At 53.5% G+C, this 20,371-nt stretch overlaps 1 protein-coding gene across 2 annotated transcripts in view; it reads left to right on the top strand.

Moving 5' to 3' along the window:
- The window catches only part of NFATC1 (nuclear factor of activated T cells 1), a 105,384-nt gene extending 86,015 nt beyond the window's left edge, over positions 1-19,369 (top strand). For both annotated transcript variants that reach the window (XM_019643384.1, XM_019643383.1), the window contains one exon: positions 17,562-19,369. In XM_019643384.1, the coding sequence (XP_019498929.1) occupies positions 17,562-17,564 (3 nt within the window). In that variant the 3' untranslated portion in view covers positions 17,565-19,369. The remainder of the gene's footprint in view (positions 1-17,561) is intronic.
- The last annotated feature ends 1,002 nt before the right edge of the window (positions 19,370-20,371 follow it).

Raw genomic sequence — 20,371 nt, 5'->3', positions numbered from 1 at the left:
TGATCATGGAATTAAATGTAAGAGCAAAAACAATAAAAGTTAGGAGATAACATATGAGAAAATCCTCAAAACCTTGGATTAGGCAAAGATTTTTTTAGATGTGACACCAGAATACAGTCCATAAACTTAAAAAATTGATGTTAGACCACATCAAAATCCCAAATTTTTGTGCTTCAGAAGATACCGTTACGAAAACAAAAAGACAAGCAACAGACCGGAGGAATGCATCTGCAAAACCCATCTCTAATAAAGGGCTGTATCCAGAATATACAGAGTGTTGTATGTCAGCAATAATAACACAGCCTAGTCAGAAGCTGGTGAAGGATTTACACAGACCTTTCTCCAAAGAAGAAATATGAATGGCTGATAAGTACGGGAAAAGATACTCAACATCGTTAGTCATAGGAAATGCAAATGAAACACCAATGCAAATGAGGCGACGTTTCATACCCGTTATAGTGGCTACGATAATAAGAGACAATAGCAGATTGTGGAGAAACCGGAACCCTCACCCATTATGAGTGGGGATGTAAAATGGTGCAACCACTCTGGCAATGTCTGAAAAGTTGAACACAAATTTACTGTAAGACCCTTCAGTCCCACTCTTAGGTGTCTACCCAAGAGAAAGGAGCACACGCATCCACACAGAAACTGGCACACAGGTGTTTGCAGCACCATTATTCACAACAGCCAAACATTCGGAACAACCTTAACGCCCAGCAGCTGGTGGTCAGATAGGAACACGGTGACCTGCTCATGGCACAGGAAGGAGTGACACTCTAGGTCATGCTACGACAGGGACAAACCTTGAAAACATGACACTAAGTCAAAAGACCCACACAGTATATGGTTCCCTTTATATGAAAACGTCCACTGCGGAGGCAGTGACTGGCCTGGCATGGGGACATTTCTGAGGAGGGGCCTGGGCATGCGTCTCCCGTGCAGCTGAGGGAACTCCTTCCCAGGAGTGCGAGGGTGAAACACGGTTTTGTGCGCGTGCTCCACGCCAGTGGACAGACGGCGCCGGGAAGGCTGGGGCCCGTGTGTGGCGTGTATAGTGTCTCCTGCTTCCGGTCCTTGGGGTTCGTTCGTAGGGAGAGTTAGGAGAAAATTCTGTTTGTCTTTCTGTGACAGCAACACCGTGCTGGTGATAGCCATTCTCTTAGGGAATGGAAACCTGTGTTCTCTGCTTACTTCCTGTTTAGCTAAGTTCAGGCCATCCTTGAGGAACAGACAGCGGGGAGGTGAGCGTGGCCACCGCTGCCGCCGGGCAGGGTGGACGCTGTCGTTCTCTGACCGTGGCCACGGGGGTCTCTGTCACATGAATGTGGGCGGGGCACAAGGAATTTTGAATGCCTGTACCTTCAGTTCGAATTTTGAAACCAGGTTCTTCCATCCTTGCAGATTATAACATGGACACTTACACACAGTGAAGAACAAAGAAAGCCTGTCCCCTTCTGAAACATCCGCCCTTATCAGGCCCTGGGACCCCGACTAATCAAAGCCTGATACGTGGTTCAATAGGCCAAGTGGGCCGGCCACTCCCTCCAGCCCTCGCTCGGCTCCCAGAGCCCGGGGGGCTGTTTTTCTTTTGTTCCCAACAGGGCAGACAGCGCAGGATGCGTCATGGGGCCTGAGGGGCGTTATCAGCCCCCAGCCCATCCTCTGTCCCACCCGAGGGTGAAGGCTTGCCCAGGACGCGGCCCTATCAGGCCCTCGCAGCTGCTGATTGTAGAATTTTAGATATGGCAGGAAACGGGCCCTGGGGGACAGGGAGCTCAGCCCTCAGCAGTGTCTCCAAACGGCTGTGATTTACCCGAGGCCCTGGCTGCAGTCCAGCCCGGTGCGGGAGGGAGGGAGGGAGAGAGCACAGCAGAGACGCTGTCTGGCCTCGCAGACATTGGGGGGCTTTGCCATCAGCCCCCCCCCAGCCCCCCCACCGCTGTGTAAGCCGGCAGCCTCCTAGCCGCCCTGTGAGGCGGGACGCACACTGGGCAGTGAGCACCCCTTTAGTCTCCGTTTGATGGCCTCCTCCGTCCGTCTGCCCATAAAGGGGTGGGCTTGCACTTTCGCCTTATGGGTCCCTGCATATGACTTTAACAGGACTGAGCTTGGCCCCGGCAGATGCGAGATCGGAAAACCCGGGGCCGACGTTCTGCACCAAGATGCGTTTGAGGTCGTAGCAGGTCTAGGGGACGCGTGCAGCGTGCTGTCGCGCTGGGTTCAGCGTGAGTGTCTGGGAGACACGCTCTGGGCCGCCCTGGACCCAGGCGAGGGGCGAACCTCCGCCTCTACCTGCCCGCTGGCGTTTGCTCTAGATCTGGTTCTAGAAAGGGGCCCAGATATGACAGTCGCTGTATTAGCGACCTTGCTGGCGTCTGCGAGTGTTTAGTGCAAGAAATTACATTTTAGGACATTTCCTCTTAATTAAGGCCCCAGACGAGATTGGTCAGGGAGGGAAATGTACCGAGTCACGTGTCGGGACGCCGCCGGCCCGGTGGGGAAAGCCTTACTGTTTGCTGCTCTTGGCGCAGGTCCCCGCTGTCACCGTGTCAAACTTAGAATCGCCTTTATACGCACTTTCCTTTTTTTTTCCACAGTAGCTATTGCCAGCAAGCTGTAAACTACCGTATATCACTCAGATTTAAGAACCTAAACTTTAAAACAAATTAAACTCTTGTTGACATTGTAATAAAAAATCAGAATGGAACTGAGCAGCTCAGTAGAAGCGAACTTCAATTATTTCTGTGGATTTAAGATTATTTTCTGGGATTCCCAGACTCCCAGCACAGCACAGTTATTTCCTGTTGGCAGATGGCTGGAGAGAGAAGGTGGTGGATGGATGAAGTGAGGCCGCGGCCGCTGGGCTGGCTGGAGGGAGCCGTCCGTCCGTCACCTGAGTGTTTGCTCTGGCCTCAGCAGCGGCGTCTGCAGCACACTTGAAAAAGCAGCAACAGGACAGCTCGCTGTGTCGGGGGGTGGGGAGCCGTGTGTAGGTCTTTTTATGCATCTCAATTTAGGAAAAGCGCTCCCAAAATGTCTGTCCAAGTCTGTCTGTTAATTGGGTGTTGATGCTGGATTACAAGAAGAATTACAAGCCGGACTCTGACCGTCCTCCCAGCCCCCCGCCCCTCCCACCTCCACCTTATCTTCCTGGCGCGGTCGCTGTGACGTGTGATGGGCTTCACAATTGCTCCCCTCCCTAAGATGGAAACGGTGGTTTCCACTGGACCCAATGCCAGCTTTCCACCCTACGTGCGGCTTCCTGCTGTGATAATGGAGCAGAAAGCACTGAGGAGCGCACGTGGAAAGTGGGCGCCTGGTGCATCGGCGGTGCTCTCCGGAGGCCTGGCGGGCGCCGGGAGCTCCGTTTTGAACTGGGCTGCACCGGAGCCTCTCGCCAGAGTCGCCCGGCCTCGCCCGCCACTTCCTCTGATTTTAGGGCCAGGCCGGCCACAGGCTTTATGACATACTGTGCTCCCTAAGGTACCAAAGCTCTCCCACGTTGTCACTGAGTCTTCAGAGCCGGGCTGGGGCACACCCAGGCCTCCTGGGGGTGGTGAGCGGCTGAGAGGCAGTGGCAGGGCTGGTACAAGTAGGAGATAGTGCCTCATTCAGCAGAGGACGTCCCGAGCACTTACGAAGTGGCAGGAAGGTGAGCGGAGGAGGACTTAAAATCATGACCCTCTGGGTGACCCCCCAGCACCCCTCAGTGTCCCTCACCTGTTAGAGGAATGCTGTGTGCAGACATGCTTGCTCAGTGGACTGCAGCCCTGCTCCCCGAGGTCTTCACAGATGCGGGGACCCTTAAAGCACTCTGGCCACTTTGATTATTAGCTCAGCGGGCTCCACGGGGCCAGGGCTTGGCGACTTCAGAGCAGTGTGTGGTGAACGTGCCCCTCTGCCTGTGTGTGGAAGCAGGTTGCAAATGACCCACCGCTTGCGGAGGTGCCGGTGCTGCACTCCAGCCCCAGCCCCTGAACTGTGCCTGGGGACCCTTCCACGCCCTCCGGGGTTTTGTGACTTTTGGTTACAAAAATGGGCCACCACCGTGTCCTGGGGCTCAGGGAGACCCCAGGTTAGACCCACGCGGCTTCAGTGCAGGTGGGGCGGTGCCCTCAGTCATCTCCAGCCCGAGTGAGCATTTGCTGTGAATCTAGGTACCATATGGGCTGACCGAGCGGCTCCGTTGGTTAAGAGCTCGCTCAAGAGTGCGAGCTCTGAGCAACAGCGGTTCGAGTCCCAGCCCGAGCTGAGCTGCCGCTGAGCTGCCAACAGGTGGCAGGATGGCTCAGCTACAAACAAACAAACAAAAAAATTAACCTTTTAAAAAAAAAGTTATCCTAAAAACCTAAAAAAAAAAAGAATCTAGGTACCTTGTTTTCTGCATCGTCAGAATGTTTTCTGAGAACACATTTTAAGGCTTCTTCAGAAACCAAATTTAGACAGAGAAGGAATTAAAGCTAAATTTTCCAAGCAGATAGCTCGTAGCCCCACAGAAAGAAAGAAATGCAGCAAACACACTATGCAAATGACAACGCTGTCACATCGGGCGCCCTGCACAGTGAGGGCCTAGAGCCTCAGCCCACAGGCAGCTTCCCGGGCCTGCTCAGGCCAGGGCTTCTGGAAACGCATAGAAGGGACCAATCCACATTTCTGGGGAGGACAGGAAGCAGCCCGTCTTCGCAGTCACACTTAGATCTGGCCTTGCAGGGCCGCGAGGACACAGGAGGTCAGAGGCCCAACCCCTCCAAACAGCAGCTTAGAGACTAAACAATGTTCGTAATTTAGATAACAATTCGCGAAGACAGCACGGTACCATAACATGGTGCCAGGCAAGGTGCCAGGGAATTACGGGACGATGGTTACAGTGACCCTGAGGGCTGAGGTGGCGTCAGGAGGGACTGGAGAGAAACAGATCGTGAAGGCGTACAGGCTGTTTGCTCTGTACCTGAACTGGTGGCCCCGTTCAGGCAGGTACCTAGTAAGCGTGACACTGCTGAGGGCTGCCCTGTCTGGGAGCCATTGGGGAGAATTTCCCCCAGAAAGCCGCTTGTGAGAAGGCCCGGGCCCTTCCCGCGGGAGGCGTCCCCCTCACACCCTGGCCCCGGGTCCCGCGTGCCTGCCGCCCGGGCTCAGGACGGAGAGCAGGTCACCTCTGCCTGTTCCCCCAGTGCCGTTAGCAACGCGGTCCCTCCACCCGGGCTGAGACGTGGCCTTGGGGACCGCGGGGCTGAGGAGGCTGCTCATTCTGGTGACCAGCAGGGCATATCCTTATTACATAGTCAATTAGCGTGTGCATGCCGGCCTCGCTGATTTGATTAAAACAGCGAAAGGTCCAGCAGTGTGCAATTACAAGAAATGTAATGGCCCCTTGTACCGACGGCAACTTCCACGGCGTCTAACATGCTTTGATGAATTGCGCGTTCTGTGCAGAGCTGGAGCAACCTCTATGAAGATTGATAATTGGATAATCAATACAAAAATCCAATCTCGGGTGTGTTTTCCACTCCAGGGTCAATATGTCCTAGCGATTATGGACCTGTCTCATTTGCCCATATTTTTTGGACTCTTTGCTTCTCCCTCCTTCCTACTGTTTTCCAAATTAGGAATTATTAAGCTTCGTTATTGCACACATTTTTCTTCACGCCTTCTGTGATTTTTCTATTCAGATCTTTACAGAAGAAAGAAATGGGCTCAACACCCACAGGTGTGGTTTCTACCCTCAAGGTGGGCTCCGTCTAATGGGAGGGGCACACAAGACGTTTAAAGAATTGTGTTGCAAGAGCGGGGCCTCACAGGGCACCTCTGGGCACAGAGTGGGTGCCAGGCGGCCTTCGCCAGGGTGGCCGGCAGAGGCCAAGAGCAGGACGGGCGTCCTGGCAGCAGCATCACGGCCGGGCTCTCGGGACAGGGTCGCCGTGCACCTGGACAGCGGGGTGGGGCGTGGAGAGCTGGGCCTCCCGTGGGCGCACGGCCAATCTCTTAAGGCCTGATATCCATCTTGGAGATGTCCCCTTTGGCTGCGGTGGGAATGCTGTGTGGCCAGTCACAGCTGGGGAGATGTGGATGGACATGGCCATATTCAGGACCCACATGGGGACAGCATGACTCGGGTCCTGGTGTGGGACGCTGGAAGCAAAGGCGGCCTCGGGCGGTAGGGTAGGGGTAGGCGTGTGCGTGGAGCCGGGAGAAGGTCTGGCTGGGACCCTTGCCTGAGCTTTAGCAGCTGTGGCCGAGTCCGTGGGAGGCAGGCGTGCACTGAGGACTCGGGTGTGGGGAGGTGACACAGAGCATTGGCTGCCCAAGCCTAGGCGGTGGCTGGAAACTGAGTCGAAGAGGGCGCCAAGCTCAGCGCTATGTGACAGCACACTGCAGAATCCATGCTTGACATGATAGGACATAAGCACAGCCCAAGACGCCGTGGTGACAGGGTGACAGGCACTCTGTGAGGCGACAGAAGGACACCTGTGTGGCCAGTCCTGTGCTCCCACCACCTGCGATGAGACAGAGCCAGCCCCGACCCTGCACGTGCATCCCAGCCGTGCCCTGAGCTTACTCCCGACTTACTCCCCGACTTTTCTCAATGGCTGACCAAGGAGGAAAACTGCTCTCCTGGCTGGACTGGGGTGGCCGCGCGTCTGCGAGCCCCGAGACCGGAGACTGTGCCTGTCCTCTGGGCAGCGCTGCCCCGGCTGGGCCGCCAGCAGCATGAGTAGAATCCTGCCCTGTGCCCTGTGCTGTGACAGGTGAGCTGGTGTTCTCTGCCTCTGGGCGGTGGCTGCAGCCGCACCTGGAGCTGTGTGATGGTGGGCGGTGGATGGGTGGTGGCAGGTGGTGGCAGGCGGTGGCAGGTGGTGGCTGGTGGTGGTGGGTGGTGGCAGGGGGCAGGGGTGAGACCGCGGTGGGAAGACGTGGCAACCACCCCCGGCTTGCTGACTTCTCCCTCATGGAGAGACAGGAGCAGCTGAGGTGCAGGCCAGTGTGCTGAGAGGACAGACCAGGATGTAGTCGCTGGCTGCCGCTGACATAACGGACTTCCTGGTACAGACACGGGGCCGCCCACATCACGGACGTGCCCCTGCTTAGTTTCTGTGCCTATGAACAGAGGTGGCCTCACAGGAATTCGGCCTAACAAGCATGGAGTTGTGTCAATAACTTTAGCACTTTAAAAACAGTGTCACTTGCAAACTCTAAACGATGAAAGTGAAAATCTGTGCAAATCATCTTAAATCCTTTCTCAAACCCAAATCCCTGGCTGCCATGTAGATGCCCGTTGGCTCCGAGCAGCTGGACATAGCTATCACCCTGTCTCACCCCTGCTGTGCCAGCTGCCGCCGGTGACCACAGGCCAGCCTCCAGGTAACAACCCCGGGTGACTGACTGCCTCAGAGCAGCAGGCAGCCCCAGGCGTCCGGGCGAGGGTCCAGCCTCTCCGAGAGGGGCTCTCACTGGGCCTGCCTGCCTTTCCGCCCAGCACCGCAGCCACGTGCCACAGCTGTCCCAGTGCCCGTGTCATTCTCCACTGCACTCCTCAGAACTTTTACACCATCCTCAAAGCTCACGCAAAATGTCACTCGTAGTATTATTTTTCAATTTTTAAAAACCTAGCTCAGAATTTCTTCTTAAAGATTTGGACGCGGTTTGGGGTATTTTGAGAGTGAGCAACACTAGAGAAGGCTCTTTACGGGCGGATTTCTCCCGAGGCACCTTCTACAAGGTCTCTCCTCTGCACCTCGTGGGCACCCCCAGCCAGCCCGGCACCTTGAACATTTCTGTGGCAGCGAGTCGAGTCCTGGGATCTTGTTAAAATGTTCCCGTTGGATGCGTCTGGTGGGGCCCCAGCACCTGCGTTCTTCCCAGATCCAGGTGACACGACCGCCGGTCCCCAGAGTCTCGAGGAGCTGGGGCCGGCCAAGTGCACTCACAGGTGTGGTGTGGGGCCAGGCCCAGGGAGGCCTGCTGTGCGGATGGGAACCTGGGGTCCCTCGCTCGTCCCTCGTAGTGGACGCCCAGAGACAGGCTGGATGTGGGACGCTGAGCTTTTAGCTGTTGCTGCTGAGACATGAGAAATGAGGCCCCAGACCTCACACCTTCTGCCCCTCCGTCCCTCACGTGCATACATGTTCTGAGTGGCCTCTTCCTTCCGTGATCACAGTGCGATGACCACCCCTAACACAATGACTGGTAATTCTTTGGTAAGGTGAGGATTGCATTCAGAGCCACATTTCGTGACTACAAGGTGTGGTTTCACTTCCCGTGAACCCGGGAACGGTGGGCCCGGGCCGTCTCCTATGCTTCCTCAGTGAGCAGGGTCTTCTGACAGCTGGCAGCTGGTGGGTGCCCAGCCTGGCGTCGGGGCTGAGGGACCATTTGGGCCCCCTCACGCCCCAGACTTGGACCGTATCACCCGTCGCCCTACAGAGAAGGAAGTGCCACTCTGTTCATGCCTCTGACTTGGAGTCCCCTGGACTCGCGCACACACAGTGAGAGAGAACTGTGCGTTTCCACAGCAGGGTGACGGAGGCTGCGAACCTGAGCAAACCCACAGCAGCCACACTCTGGGCCCATTTACTTGTTTATTCATTTTAATGAAAGGCAGCTTATGAAATTGTTATTATTTTCAATGCTTTTACTTCTGTTCGAATAGGAATTTTGTAATTTGGGGGAATGTGTTTTCTAGTGACACAAAGAAAGCCCTGGACGAATGCTGTTGTAAGTTTAATGGTCCCAGTGAATGACTGTGGGTGCATTTGGCACAGAAAGAGTCAGGGGCCGGTGGCACACCCTGCTGTCCAGCAGCAGGAGGCGAGGAGTATAAGCCTGTGGAACCTCCCGGTCACGTGGCTGGCGGTCCCCACGGGTCCTGGAGTTTCCACAAGGGGCGTTTGATTATTTGGAGATTCAGGCTAAATAAGGAAGCAGCGCGAAGGTAGGAAAATTATTCTGTTTTAATGGCTGGCAGCCCCATGTAACAACAGTGTTCATCAGCCAGCCCCACATCCAATTGGGAGGGTCATGTTTTATTAAAACCGTGACTTGTTGTCAGTTAGTCCCACTGCTGTCCCATTCTCTCCTTCCAAAAATAGCAGGCCCCGTGGCAGTGGCTGATTAGGATTAAAAAGATAAAAATAAGTGAAGGCTGAAATAGGCCCTGCACACCCGAGGTAACACGAGAGCTCACTTTTTAATGAAACTTGATAAACTGTATTATTTTCCACTGCTTCACAAAGCATCTTTGAAAAAAATCAGAAAGTAAAACAGGATTTGAGTGATGTTGCAACTCTGCACTTTCCGAATTGCAGTGGCCGCGAAGGCCTCCTGGCAAACGCCCTGGTTTAACCCACAGTCTCACAGAGGCCGGGCCGGCGCCCAGGAGGTTGTGGGGGCCGCCTCACGGGCCGCACGAGCCATGGTGGGTACAGCGGGCCCATAGGAGACCCCTGGCCCGGTGCTCTCCTGCAAAGGCACAAGGAATTTCGGCAGACTTTCCAAAGTGGTGGCCTCTTCTCAAGAAATCTAAAACCCACATGAGAGACAGCACTTGACTGTGCTCAGGGCCCCACCGAGGTCTTCTCCTCACAGGACCAGATAAGCCCCGACGGCGGGGCAGAAGCGTGTTCTCTGCTTCCTATGTTCTCATCTCTAAGTCGTTCGTGGCTTCCGTCACGCTGTTTCCGAGTACTTACAGGATTCCTTCATAACAGCCAGCACCTCTGACTGTACACGGCCAGTGGAAAACAGCACTGGGCATTCAGAACCCACTGAACCCACAAACGTGGGGGGCACGGCTCCCACACCACCTTGCAGGGAAAGTCACAGTGATGAAAATCTGTCTGCTCATGGGGTGTGACCTGCCACCAAGTGGCTTCCTTGTCCAGGAATCGGCAGATGCTGTAAAGGGCTGGCACAGCGAGCAGCCTGGAGACTTCCTAGAAGCTGCCTTTTCCAGGACAGAGTGGCCTGAAGTATTTCTGGTATACTCATGTCCACCTAAATGATATACGCCTAGCTTACAGTCCTAACTTTAGCTAAGTGTACTTTCTGGGAAAGTTAGTGAATGCTTTTTAAAATTATCTTCCCATTATAGGAATGGAAAAGAATGTCCTTCCTGTTTTGTTTAAGTCTTCAAAAAACTATTTTGGTTTTCCCTTAAAAATAAAGATCTTTTTGGTGACTGGTCCCCTGTAAAGATTATACATTTTTCTGTCCCTCGGAGGAAAATGGAGTAAGAAGTAACAATTGCTTTTGTGCTGTCAGTTCATTTACGTGCAGTGTTTGATTTGATTGTGAGCCATGTGGGTTGTTGCCGTAGGAACCGGCCTGGGAGCTCACGCCTGTGTGGACCCCACAGTGGGGTCCTTAAGAGCGTCTTTGTTTCCCACATTGCTTTTGTTTAGAGGACAATGATGGCTTTAAAGAAAAGTTCTTTTCATGAAAAGTAACATTTTAGCATGTTATAACACCAAGAACAGGAAAAATGACAGTGGGCAGGCTAGCTTGCTAAGTAGCAATAAATACTGTTAATTTTTTAAACTCCATAGTACAATTGGTTTCCTTATTGGAACTAACGTAACTATCGAAAATGAGGAATGTGCTTTAAAAAATAGTTTATGTAATTAAGCTAATATGTATCTATATCAACAAATAAGTTTTTTTAAAAATTGACGAAAGTATTTGCAAAAGTATGGTTCTTGTCCATCTCACCTCTTTTTAAAAAATGAGAATTAAGCAGTGTGGCTGGATTAACATTGCTGAACCGGATTTCTTATTCTCTGAGCCCAAATCCAGTTCCTAAGGAGCTCGGATCACTGTCTGTGTGAAGACCCATCTAGGAAATTCTAGCGCCTGCCTCTCCTAGCTCTGCCTTCCCCAGAGCCCACACGCAGGGCCCACAGCGCTGGTGGGTTCCTGACACCACCGGGCTGGGTGTGGGACCATGGTTTTGCCTGGGTGTCACTCACAGACGCGTCCGAGGAGGGACCGACCGTGCTGTGGACCCAGACAGAAATGAAAAGACACACACAGCAAACGTTTGCATTCACCTAAACCTACACTGTTCTGACAACAAGAGGGATACATGCGCGGGTAAGAACTATGGAAACCGGAAGTGTAGCAGTGTGAACCCCGTCTTGTGCACCATTTGTGTCTTTGCAAGAACATGTGTGTCTTGTGGTTGAGCTCAGACTTTGCATTAACTTCAGGCTACTGTGACTTTCACCCACTTGCCCGATAATTTTCTCTTTTTTCCGACAATCAGTAAACTGAAAGTTCACCAGAAAGTGTTAGTACGTGCTCACGTCGCTTTCATCAAAGCAGATGGCTAGAGCCTCTGATGGGCTTGTGGCAGTTGTGCCGTTTAGAAAACAAGCTAGAGGCGGGGGCTCCGTTGCTGCGTGATAGCCCCCACCTCTGCCGACATTCCTGGAATCCCATCAACAGGAGGCCCGACCCATTCCTGACCCTGCTTACCTGCTGTGTGAGGACCGGGTGCCTCCTGCCCTCTCTGGTCCTGTCTTCAAAATAAGAGCAAGAACCCCATCCCAGAGACCTGGGACAGAGGCCACAGGGGGCCTGCGTTTTGTATTCCTTGGCACACACAACTGGAATCTGTTTGTTTCTCTTCTTGCAATGACCTAAACAGTCCCGATTCGTGGAGCAGAAAGGACCTTAGCCAGGTCTCCTGTTCTCACAGATGAGACCCTGCGGCCCCCGCCGGTGCAGGCGGCCCGGCACACGGGGCTTCAGAGGCCAGATGAGACTGGTCCGCCTTCATCCAGCCCCATCCCGACAGCGAGCGCTCGGGACGCAAAGACCTCATGGCAGGTCTTGTGAAGGCCGGTCACAGGCCTCCAGTGCCGGCAGGTGGCTCTCACATCTGAGTGATGGTTTGAATGATGTGCCATGAACTCAGGGAAAATGTAGATCTGGGAGAAGTAAGAAAGTCACAGGGCCCCTGGGCGTGATTGGCCTCGAAGTTCGTTCATCGCCACTCGAGACAGCATCACGTGGTGCAGGCGCCCCCCGGACAGGAGCAGGTCAGGCCATCTTTAAGGACAAACGCCACCTAGGTGTTCCCTTGGTACTTGGTCACTGCTTAGGGTTTCCTTTCCTTGGGGCGTATTTATGTTTTGACTCTGATCACATAGTGTCGTCTGCTCCCGAGGACCTAAGGGCCCCCCACACACTGTCAGGACCCACACCTCCTCCCTGGGCATTCTTTGCTCTTGCATTTTAAAGTGATACTGTTATCACTTCATTCGAGTCGCATGCACTGTCACTTCTTTACCTAGAGTAGGAAGTGGGACAGTGAGTGGGTGTTAGAGCCTTGGAACTGGTGAGATAAGTGGCACTGGCAGAACCCTGTCCAGATGCCACCAGCTGCCTAGAGGCCGAGTGCCATGCGGGCCCAACAAGCCCAGGGAGGCCCGCTCGGTAGGCGGCTGCCAGTCGGGGGTTGACTCTGAAAACCTAGTCAACACCGGTGGAAATTTGCCTGACCCATGTCAGGCCTGTTTCATGTAAAACAGTGTGCGTTGGAAGCCGAGCCGCCGAGATTTCTGAATGAAGGTTCTGGTAGCGTTGTCAGCGGTCTCTGGGCACCGGTGTCTGCACCAGGACCTGTGAGGAGGCGCTCGGTTCACTTGGCTGTTTGTTTCAGAGCAAAGGAAACGCTGACGCGTCGTGTGTGTTCTTACAATGCAGTGGAAAGTAGGTGACAGCTCAGACCCCATGAGGTTCCTTTGATCACTTCTCTCTTTTTAGCAAAAGATGTTTAAAGCACATAAAAGTTAGTACAGGAGAAATGGCTGAAAAATGTTTTTTAGCTCCCACAGAATACCGTGTGTGTGTGGTGGTGGCAGGTGGGTGTGTGATGTTTAGGGGTTTTTGAAAGAAGATATCTCAGCAAATGAAGCACTCGCTGTGCCCCTCAACCTTCCTTGCCTTGGAGACCCCCATCTGAGCACTGAGCAGGTGAGGGCGGAGACACAGGGACCGAGCTGCTGGAATGAGGGAAGGCGGGGCCGGCAGGCCTGTGTCCGTCCCCCCCCCCCCCCCACCCCCGCCCCACAGCGCCGCCAGGGGACCCCAGCCAAGCCCCTGGGTCCCTCACGGCCTTCCTGGTAAGCTCAGAACACAACAAGGCGCGTGTCCCGTGGACCTGCCGGCCCAGCTGGCATGCAGTCTGGAAATGCGCAGGCGGTGGCCGAGGGGCTGTGGGCCTCAGCGACCTCACCTGTCAGCTCTAGGACCAAGGTCCGCGTTTCCCCGGCTGAGCCTTCTGAGGCCTCGCCATGTCCCAACGTCATGACGGCGATACCTGCCTTTCCCTCCTCACAGGGCCAACACCAGGACGCAGACTTCGTCCTTGCCAGTGCCGAGATGCCAGGCAGACCACATGGGCATCAGGAGAATAAGGGGTTCGCCCATCCCTTAGCTGGACCCTGCGTCCTTAGGTGTCCTCAGAACTGTGGGGACCTTGGCCTACAAGCCAGCACTGAGAGGGCGGGTGTGTAAAGCAGTGTTCAGACTCCAGGTCCTTCCTGGGTGGTGCCGTCCCGAATAGTCACAGGGCCCCTGAGGGAAACCCAGGCGTGGGGAGGGGTGTGTGTGGCTGCATTGCCAGGCTTTAATGTCAGGTCTTCAAAACAGTGATCCAAAGAAGAAGCTCATCCTGTGAAAGGACAAACATTTTACTTTTAAAAGGATGCTTCACGTTAGTTAATTTACACAGCAATTTGTGAGAGAGAGCTTCCTGTCGTGTTAGGAAGAATATAGTTTATAGGTGATGTAAGCACAGGGGAAAAGCTGGGCCTGTTCTTCGTACATTTTAGTTTTTATATTTTAAAAAATACTAATTTCCCTTTCATTCAATTCAAGATATGTAGATAGAGATGGATTTGGGTGTGTGTGTGTGTGTGGTGCACACACACACACATCCTGCGTACACATCCCAGATTAGAATGAGAGTTCAAACTGCCACATAAGTTTTAGAAAAAAAAAACAATAGTTTCCACCTTAGGAGCATTTTAGAGAAAAATTAAATATGAGGGAAAAAACCCTTCTTATTAAATTAAATTGTGGTGTAACAGCTCACCACATCCTGTTACCGGGACGTCTGACGTGAAGCAAAGCAAAGGTTCCTCTTTCAGGTCTCTGACGAGCCGTGAGGGTCACATGTTACCTGCAGTTCAAAATACTTCTATAAAGAGAAAAATCTTGGTGTCGGTGGAAAAGCTGAATAAGAAATGGAAACTATCAGCACAGAGAAGTTATTGTGGGAAAGCGTAGGTGTCATCGACACAACCATATCAAAGAGAGAAAGCCACCCCCAAAATAACCCGCACATAGGCCCCCCCCAACCCCCCGTGGCTGTGGACTGATATGGACTCGGAACCATGACCTCATGGAAGAGAGATAGGAAGTCGTGGCCAGGAGAGGCGCAAGGCAGGAGGGTCCCATGTTTTCACACTCAGCCGAGCCATCAAAGAAACACTTGACCTTAGTCAGCCCTTCCACGATGTGTTCATCCGTCTGTGAAACGACAGCCATCTTGGCTTTCATTACTGGATTACAGCACAGCCTGTGTTCATGGACGCGAGTGTAGCATTGTGGCCGTCCAGCCCGCGTTGTGTGGGACGTTGTCCACTCTGCAGTGTGTGGCCGTCCATCCATCTTGGCTTTCTTTCAGCGGCTGTCTGACCCACTTAATCCCGTAGTACTTAGGGAAGAGGCTAGAGGACGTTTGCGCATGTGTGATAGTTCTTGAGTGCTTCCTCCTTTTTCTGAAATGTTGTGACCCCAGCTTGACGCTGCTGAGCTTGGACAACAGCGCGATCTGATGACCCAGCACTTCTAGACAACACGGTGTTGGGAGAGAAGGAAGCCAGTTGTTCATCAGAAGCCCCAGACGCCGATGAGGGGCTGGGGTCTCGCTCCCTCGGAGGCCCCGTCCGGGCTCCTGTCCTGAGAGCCCCAGTGGGGTCAGAGAGCAGAGTCCGTCAGCAGTTGGAAAGTAGCCGCGCGGTGGGACCTCATGGCCCTGGACTCCTCAGGACACACTGAGTGATTTCCCCACTGCCACCCACCGCGGGCTCCCTCCAGGTTCAGGTGCCCCCGTGGGCAGTAGGGGAAGCCCAGTTCTGAAGTTTCTTCCCCTTTTATCTTGTCAAACAGATGTTATTTTCCTGTGGTCTGTATAACCTTGAGGAACTAGAAGGTTCTCAGCTGCTTTGCTTAATGCTCCCCCACCCCTGACCATTCCCCATCATGTAAACGCTCAGGCCCCCTCAATCCCCAAAATTATTCCCCCTCAACGTCCCCCTCAAACTCCAAAATTATTCCCCCTCAACGTCCCCCTCAATCCCCATCGTTATCCCCCCAGACTTTTCAGCCCCCGTCTCTGATCTTACTAGGATCAGATTTCTGGCTGGGACTTCAGTTGTGCTTGACTCTGGCATGAGAAGTAGAAGCCGTCCCTCAGGGTTGTGTGACTGCCAGTTCTGTCACTTTTTCCGGTGGGGTCCTGCTCACAAGCGTCCCCCTCCATGAACTCGCCTCTGCTGTGGCGGCACCATGGCTGAGTTTGCCCCTGGTTTAAGGCTCCCCTCTGGCACCCACTCCCACCTTCCCTGCAGCCCCTGCAGCCCAGCCGCCCAGACATTGCCACGGCCGGCCCAAAGCTGTTGCTTAACCTGAAAACGGCGTAGGAAGACCGGCTGTGCCCATGTTTCCCGGTCGGTGCTAAGAATACATGAGACGGTGACTGCTGTAAACGAGGTGTAAACGGCACAGGTAACCCTGGGTGCTGTGCAGTGTCGCCTCTGTTACGACGTGTCTCTGTCACCTCTTTCCGCACACAAGCTCTGTCTTTCTATACATTCCTCACACTTTGCCTGGTGCCAGCCACCCTCGCTACAGCAAGGCTTTTCCTTACCAAAACAATACCCTGAAGAAACTCAGGATTTGCGATTTTTCTTTGTCAGCGTGTTCATTGATGTGGCAGTGTTCTGCAGAATATAAATTGAACACATAATAAGTGTCCAATAAGTAAGAAGGAGTGTAAACAAGTGACATTGCCTCTCGAGTCCCACACCCGTCGGCCGCCAGGAAGCAGAGCGTGGCGGGCAGGCGCGGGGTCCAGGGAGCAGAAGCAAGGTAGAATAACGGAGAGGCCGCCGGGCCTGACGGGGACGCGACCTGTGCTGCACGCAGACAGGAGAGCCCTGCCTGCCTTCAGCGGTGGCCGGGAGTGCTGTGGAAGCGCCTACAGAGCCGCCTGGCACACTTGCAGACAGGTGTCAGCCTGGGAGCCGGTCTGAGCCCGGGGCCTCCTGACGGCCCTACTGGTGGCTGTGGGGAGTTGCTGGGAGAGGTTGCGTCCCTGTGCCCCGCGCTTCTCAGCCACTGCTTCACCATGTTCAGAGAACACGGGGCTGCCTGTCAGGTGGCCGTACGTCACGTTCGTGTCTCAGGCAATGTCCAGATGTGTCCTCTGCAGGCAGGCTGGAGCCCTCTCGCCCAGGCAGCAGGTGGGCTCGGCAGAGGGTGGACGCCGTGGCCCTGGGTCGAGGGCCAGGCAGCAGCTTTGGGAAGAGCCAGGGATTGGGGTTTGCTGTCCGGGCTCCTGACTAAACCTGTGCCAGGGCGTTCTGTTATCAGTTCCCATGACACAATTCCTGGTTCCCCCAACTGTGTTTTATTATTGTTATTCTTAAAAGTCATGGGGGGGATGTTGAAAGTGATTTTATGGAAGGGAGTGGGGGTGATGAACTGTGTGCCAACTAATTGCTCAGGAAGCCACCCTCGGACAGGCCGGGGCCTTTGCAGAAACACATGGCGTTTATCTGGGCAGCACAGGGAAACCCGGGCAGTTCCATGACGCGAGCACATGCTCCCCACCTCCAGATCCTGTTAGGAAAGTGACCGTGGTGACAGCCTCCCTGGTGACATTTCCCCTATCTGGGTGCCCATCGGGGGTGGAGGGAAGGGGGTGCTGTGCGGCTCGCTTACAATGGCCTTTTGCTCATTTCCTCTCTGGCTGCCAAAAATCACAGGCTGATAGTGGCCATGGACAAGGAAACAGAGATGAAGGAAGAGCCCCCCCCAGAGGGGCCTCGGGCCGCCCAGTGGTTGCCTCCTGTCCCACGTGACGATGAGGCCGGGCCTGGTCACTCAGCATGGACTCCCCACGGCTGTTTCCACTGTGGGTGCCGCTGGGTGGCTCTGTGCACCGCCGCCCCCGCCCCCGCCCCCTGCGGTGGCTCCTGCCTGAAGAACATGCACGCAGGACCCCGGGGTGTGCGCCTGGCATTCCGTGGGCGTCAGAGGCCGATTCCCAACCGTGTTCGTGGCCTAGAGCGGTCACTGCAGGTCCTGGGCACTGCACGCCGGCTCGGGACACGTCGAGGACGTGGTGGGAGGCGGGAGGAAGCCTTTGCCCCAGCACAGTCCTTTCGCAGGCCGTCCTGAAAGCATGGCTGACGGGCTTCTGGTTATTTTCATGCAGTTCTGTGCAGTAGCGTCTCCCTAACGTTTTCTCTATTTTTGTTTTCTTGCAGTAAATGAAATAATACGAAACGACCTCTCCAGCACCAACGTCCATTCATAGCTGGCAACACCAGAGCTTACTCAGAAGCTGCATGGTGTCGACTCGACGGATGACAGTGGAGGTCAGCCTACAGACTTCTGACTAAATCAGCTGAACACACACCTGGTGCCACTCAGAAGTTCCAACTTACTGAAGATTTTATTGTACGTACAAAGAAGTAGCTCTTTAGCACAAAGGAATGAAGGCAGGAAGGACCACTCCATCTGCTGAAGGAAAAGTCATCTCGAGAAGAAAACAGAGGGGGTTGGGTGGGGTGAGTGGAGGAGACAGACTGTGTGACGGCACCCCCATGGGAATGACCCCACTGGCAGCCTGACCCCGCCATCCCCGCGGGCACCCCTGGATTTCAGCACTGGAAGTGCCTTATTTAACCCGACCACAACATCAGGACATCGTACAATTAAGCTAGCAGGGGAGTATTTGTAGGAGCAAAGCTATAAAAACATTTCATCGTGAGGCTTTATCCTTTGTATAAATTAAGAGAATACTGGCAAACTAGGCGTTTTGAGAAAAACCTAAGATGGTTCCTACTTTTTTTCAGCTTTTCCTGGGCTGTAATATACAATTTTGTTGCCTTATTCCGTGCATTTTAGAAATCTTCCAATTGTCATCTCAGCTCTTCCGTAATACCCTTCCCTCCCCTGTGTTACTAAAACCATAGGCTTGTTAATTGTAGCATGCTAGGGTTTTGTTTTTAATCTGGCTTCGAACATAGCACAAGTAGGTTACTGGACAAGAAAAGGGACCTGTCCGTCACGGGACAGGTCTTGCATTTGCATGGGTGTACATACATAGGCACGTATTTGTGTAGAAATAATAAGTAACAGGTGGTGACGGTCAGTCTTCGTCCAGCACAGGCGTCTGCGCCAGCAAGAACCAGAATGCATTTGGGGACATCATCAACTGCACACCTGGCTTCTCAGCGACTTCCACTGGGGTCCGGCGCCCCCCACAGGCCGTGCAGTTAACAGCACTTTCGAAGCCGGGGGAGGCACGCTCAGAACACCCTGAGTCACCAAAAGGCGAAATTGGAAAGGAGCTGTAAATAACATTGCAAAGGGAGTGTAATATATTTGTTCAGCTATAAGATTATTATTTCACAGAAGCCTTATAACTCTGCTTCATCTAAGAACCCGATTACCAAAAACACTGTTTTAATAGGCAGCGACTGTAGTAGGTTTCAGGTTAGTTACTGTTAACAGATAGGTTAGTGTAAGCTTTACTGCATTTTGTACAATGAACATCTTATTACACATTATTACTAGTAATGTTCTATTGTTTCAAATAACCAAAAAAGCATGGTTTAATTAAAACATGTTTAACCTAATAATTGTGCCTTAGGAAGTCACGCCCCCTCCTGGAACCTGCCTGGTGCGTCCGTGGGGGCAGGTTGTAAGTTATAAATCATTAAACATGAAGTGATGACAAGGGGAGAGCGCTCCCACAGATAGAACTATTTTTAAAATGTTCTCCTGTACGATTATGTCTTACTTTTTTTAATTCACAGAAAGATACAAAAGTCTGAAAGCCATATTTGTAACATTTGCACATAACTGTGAAGAACTGAAGATATGGCCCCGCGTGTATCTGACCTGCTCCTCGCAGGCGCCCCCCCTGCCTGTCAGCCTAGCATTTAGCGTCGTAGCGTTGCATGGAACGTTCTTAGTAGATGGTCACACAGAAAGGAAGTGTTTGATATTTGTGTCAACTAGCTCTGTAGTTAGAAAATAGATCCAATAAAGCGATATTTTTGCTGGACAGTCGGCATCTGCGGGTGATTCATTACATGTGTGGGAATCCTGTCGCGTTGCCCAGCGTGCGTCCTGCTCCAGGGACGCTCACGTCTGTGAGAAGCGCTCCGAGGACAGAGCTGCGCGGAGACAGTCAGTGAGCCGGGACGTGCGTCTTGCCGGAGGGCTGTGCTCTCTCTTCCTTGCCTGTTACCTGTCGTGGGAGTGGACAGGATGGAGTCCCAGATGCTGCACCCATCACACGACGCTGGGGAGGATAGAAAGAACGCGTGGAAAGCTCTCCGGAGTCACCTCCATGTGGAGACGGCACTCACTCTGCCGGACGACCTGGGGAGGCTTCGGCCGCACTTATCCTCAGTTTAGCAAGATGGCATGACGGGCGAACTCACCTCTGCTGCCTCCCACCCCTGTCTGCTTGCTCTGGAAAGCTGCTCCCCTCCCCAAACCTTCCACTTCAGCTCAGGTGGGAAAATGGTATCTAGTCGTTCGAGTCAGGTATGAAACCCAGGACTTCTCCAGTTATTATCGTCCTGAATTGTCAGGAGCAAACTTTTCCTTCGGGACCCTTAAAATGCAGCATTCCTGTTTGCTTTGCTAAGTGCTTTACAGACAGAGGTGTGTGCTAGGGAGACCCTCATCCCCTCAGCCAGCAAGCATTTGTCCCACCACAGGCACAAGGAGCTCCGCGGGGTGAAGGGGACGGTGTGGTGGCAGCTGTGGGAGAAAAGACGTGTGCTCCAGACCCAGTGATGTTCCCTCTCCGGCCTGTCACAGACTTGGAATGCTGGGTCCTGAATAGCACCCCCCTCCGCCCCCCACGCAGAGGGGACTGGAGCCCCCGCCGCTCCTCCTGAGAGCAGGCTGGCAGGACTGGGAGAATGAGACTTGTCACTGAAGGGCACACTGGATTTTCTTATAAACCCACGTCCCCCCATTCCCAATACAATTTTACGCTCCAGAAATAAAACATAATCTATAAAATGATGGGCAGATTCTGTGAATATCCCTG

The sequence above is a fragment of the Hipposideros armiger genome, unplaced genomic scaffold (assembly GCF_001890085.2).
Source record: "Hipposideros armiger isolate ML-2016 unplaced genomic scaffold, ASM189008v1 scaffold_77, whole genome shotgun sequence".
Lineage (NCBI taxonomy): Eukaryota > Metazoa > Chordata > Mammalia > Chiroptera > Hipposideridae > Hipposideros > Hipposideros armiger.
The sequence above is the reverse complement of the archived record's forward strand: the minus strand, read 5'-3'. Positions and strand labels throughout refer to the sequence as shown.